Below are 4,310 nucleotides of genomic sequence, written 5' to 3'. Positions count from 1 at the left end.
GTGTTAGTAATGGTCGCCGTCACACGATATAATACTTCATAAAGACCAGGATTTCCACCGGGTCCCCCACCAGCAGGAAGAAGTTCTTGTGGAGAGCCATCGGTTGCGCCAGGAGGGATGTAATCTTCGTTCTGTAGTCCGTAATGAGAGTCCATGGAGGCTTTTGCCGGATCAGTGACGTTGAGCCAAGGATATATATAATATGTAATACGGTCTATTCCCTCAGGGAAGAGATATGAGCTCAGGTTGTGATCAGATTTACTAAGTATCGGAGCTGGCTCCGTTTTGCCCCGGGTGGGCATGTAGGGATCAGAGCTTACGACTTCAACATTCAAGTCGGAATATGAAAAAGAAGTGTAGCTAAGCCCAAAACCAAATTCGTAGATGGGTTTTATGTCCGCCTTGTCAAATGCTCTGTAATCTGTAAAAATGCCTTCGGTGAAATCTACTTGAGGTGCGCCGTTTCCTTCATTTGGCTCCTTCAAAATGGATGCGCCGTAATCCTCAGCGGTTCTACCCCACGTGAAGGGGGATCTGCCACCTGGGTTGACTTTTCCATATAGAACATCCGCAATCGAGTTACCGCTCTCTTGGCCAGGCAAACCAGCCCACAAGATTGCAGTAATGTTTGGGTGTTCGTTCCACTCGCCGACCAAGACGGGTCCAGTACTGTGTATCACGACAACGGTATTGTTGCAATATGATGCCACGGTTTGGATCAATTCATCACCTCCTTTCCAAAGGGTTAGATTCTTACGATCTCCTTCATTCCCATCAACGGAAATGAATCCTTCTCCAGAATCGGCATTGACAAAAACTAGAGAAACTGTAGCTTGAGATGCCGCTGACTTGATCTGATCCGATGCCCAGTTATCAAAAATCGGGAACACAGAACCTTCTCCCTTAGATAAGATCTCGTTCTGGATTGCTTCAGCGGGTGTCACCAGATATGGGAAATCGGCGGTACCGCTGCCCCACCCCATCGCCAATGTGCCGTTATCACAACGTCGATCAGGGCAGCCGTTCGGGCCCCAAAGGTTTGGCCCAGCATCTTCCCCAATGACCGCAGCATTTTTCTCCAAACCGGTCAGAGGGAGGCTTCCGGTATGTTTAAGAAGCACGACGCTAGCTGCCCCAACTTGTCGGATGATACTGGCATGCTTGGCTCGAACATTAATTCTCTCATTAACTTTACCGTAACCTTCTTTAACGAGAGCATGCGTATAGTCGTATTCATCTCGAGTCCAGGAATTGAAATTGACGGGCACTTTAGCTGCTTCCCGGCCAACTTTGAAATAAGCCGCCATAATTCGAACGGCCATATCATCCACTCGCCATTCCGGGATAGTTCCATTAGCGACTGCAATTGTCAAGTTGGGTCCCCAGTAGGATCGACCTGTCCCAAACACAGTATCGCCTGGCATTGACATATCTAGGCCAGCCAGAGCAGAGCCAACCCCGCTATGGTGAGCCTGCCAGTCGCTCATTATAAACCCCTGGAATCCAAGTTCAGCCTTGAGTAGTTTGTTCTGAGTGTAACTGTTTCCGCAACCGTAGCTGTTATTAATTTGATTGTATGAACACATAACGGACCCAACTCCGGCTCGAACTGCATCCGCAAATGGCCTAGTAGCAGTCAGCTAGTGTATATTAAAGGCACAGAAGCAACACCCACCAGAGATAGAGCTCATGCATGGTTACATCGTCAATATTGGAACTTGAACTCTCTGAGATATCGAAACCATACCCTTGAGCCTCAGGGCCCTGGCGGAATCGCTCTTGCTCGTTGCCTATGAAATGCTTGACACAAGCAATGACGCTGGCACTTTGAATTCCCTTGATGGTCTCTGCAACAAGGAGCCCGGAATTGACAGGATCAGGGCTGAAACCTTCCCAATTCCGCCCTCCATCTGGCGACCTGCCCAACGGTCCAACCACAGGACCCAATACAACGTCGACACCTTTATCTCGGTGCTCCTCGCCCATTGCTTTGCCGCGAAGATAAGCAAGCTCCTTACTAAATGTTGCGCCGACATTAACCCCGGCGGGGAAAGCAGAAACATAATCGGCTGGCTAGCGTTAGAAAATATATCTGCATGAGGGCGTCATCTGGGTTGCTCACCAAATCGAATTCCAAGAGGGCCATCTTGCATGCAAAGCGAATGCAAGCCCATACGAGGAATTGACCCGACTTGGCCCACGCAGTTTTCTTGCATCCATCTGATACCCCAAATTAGCACTAGCACATCTAGCAACGGCATCTATAGCCGTTTACATCCACATAGCGCAACCCGAATATCAAGGCAGATATAATTAGTATAGAACAAGAGAGAGCGTACCCGACGCCCGTTGTTAAATTGACCTTCTCGACCAGGGTCAATTGAGAAACGAAATCCCGTGCTCTTTCGACAGCATCTTCCCAGCCTCCCTGTCCAGATGCCCACGGAGATGGATAGTATGGAGGTGACTCTGTGAGGTGTTCCTAGTTTTTTACCATCAAGTCAATTACTTCATCTTCCCCTCACTTTTGGCAGTCCGCCTGGTCTATTCTGCCCCCTTGATAATCTCATCGAGTATAAACCGTTGAATAACAGGGGCAAACTTACTGTCGCAACGGCCAAGCTAGCAAAGGCAATCGGCAAAAGCATAGTGATATTATGTAATACACAAATTAGAACTAGTTAGTTGACTAACTGCTAGTACTCGTTATATCATCACATGTAGTGTAATTCATTCCATAGGAACAAGAGACAGGAAAATAGAAGAGTAAAAAAAGAGAGAAGGCGGACGTGGAATTCTCTTTTATGACAGAAAACCTCCAGACTCGCGCCGTTGCTGCTGCGATCATCCCAGTATGGAAGGTTGCGTGCTGATCGACACCCAAAATAGTGAGACATCTCGGAAGCACTAAATTATATTGGGTTTATAGTTCAGATTGTTGGAAATCTACTTTGCAATAGGCTTCCGGCATGATGAGGTTGCGTATAATTTGAGTTCCAGATGCTAGAAAAGGAATCTATTCACCTTCCAGAAAAATCAGTAGGCGTCATTGTAAACCTATCTCTATTCACTAGTTAGTGTGAGAGCACACTTTCAAAATGCTTCTCCGGGCATGTACTGTGCGAAGGGGAGAAATTTGTTTTGAACGGTATTTCAGCAAGTTTCCAGCAATGTGCCACCTGCGTTGGCTTGAAGTAACCTTCCTTCCAGACTCAGTCCAAGTTAAGGACGGGCATATCTGGGATAGATATCTCCATCGGCCATCGGAGGTTGAGACTGGTCGAGGCTCCAGAGTCAAATAAAAGCCAAAAACTTAAAGTTAATGAGTTTAACTTAAAACAACCTAGGACTTTCCCGAAACTTCCCCGAAGTGCAGCCTCTGCTGAAATACTACAGCATACTGTTATTGATAGGTGTACTGACTTAATCCGCCGAATGTTCTTCTATCTCACACCATATTGAGCTTGAGAGCATACAAGATCTGGATTACGTATTAGATCCTGGTCACATAACCATTGGCCAGACGCCGTCAGTAACTTTCCCCCGCATGATCTCCGGGCCAAATCGCATTCCAGATTATTTCAGAAGCGATTTAACATGGAGCCAAACAAGGTTGCCTGTCTTGACATGATCAGGCCCTCGTCCCATTCGTGCCATATTCCCTACACAGCGCTCTTCCCTGAGACGAATGAGGAATCATATCACCGGCGGAGGACTCCGGAATTCAAAGCCTTTCCATAAAAATAGAGGTTAAAGGAGCCGAAGAGATGGCCTTATGAATAAGGATTCCTGTCAGCTGAAATGTCGAGTGGGAGGCAGCAGCGCAAATATCCGCTGTCAATGCAGCTAGGGATTTGATTTTTCTCAATAATAGCCAGGGTATGCATCTGTCGACAGCCTGAAATTACGATACATCTTTGTGATCAATGTATGTCTCACTTAGTTCAGATGTTCTTACCATGAACAAGAGGGGGGATTTTCTTGCTACACCCTCCTTCTATTGATCTCGGAGATCAGGGTAAGCAGTTTTAGCAGAATGGGACCTTGGATCCTCCATTCGGCTCTAGGACTAGCCTCCACTTCCCACTGTAGATACTTTTATTTCCAACATCATTCCAGTGGATAGCAGCGAGGGTTATTTTAACGACGACTAAATAAGGAGATGGCTAATAGAAAGTGATCTTTACCACAAAACAGATTATCTAACCGCCAATTTAGGAAAAATTAAGGCTGCGTTTGAAATTGTCGTGGTTGTTATTCTCAATAGCAGTGTCAGCCGGTGGGTTTTTTCTTACCCCTTCGCCTGTCCA

At 46.7% G+C, this 4,310-nt stretch overlaps 1 protein-coding gene across 1 annotated transcript; it reads right to left on the bottom strand.

The window, feature by feature from the left end:
- Positions 1-19: 19 nt before the first annotated feature.
- HCAG_00193 (beta-glucosidase 1 precursor) lies at positions 20-2,648 on the bottom strand (the record flags this gene model as incomplete). The annotated part of the gene is made up of 6 exons (XM_001543097.1): positions 20-160; positions 321-1,626; positions 1,676-2,069; positions 2,123-2,220; positions 2,340-2,482; positions 2,607-2,648. The coding sequence occupies 6 exons, from the start codon at positions 2,646-2,648 to the stop codon at positions 20-22; spliced, it is 2,124 nt and encodes a 707-aa protein (XP_001543147.1).
- Between the last annotated feature and the right edge of the window lie 1,662 nt (positions 2,649-4,310).

This window comes from Histoplasma capsulatum, genomic scaffold, assembly GCF_000149585.1.
Source record: "Histoplasma capsulatum NAm1 scaffold_1 genomic scaffold, whole genome shotgun sequence".
NCBI lineage: Eukaryota > Fungi > Ascomycota > Eurotiomycetes > Onygenales > Ajellomycetaceae > Histoplasma > Histoplasma mississippiense.
The sequence above is the reverse complement of the archived record's forward strand: the minus strand, read 5'-3'. Positions and strand labels throughout refer to the sequence as shown.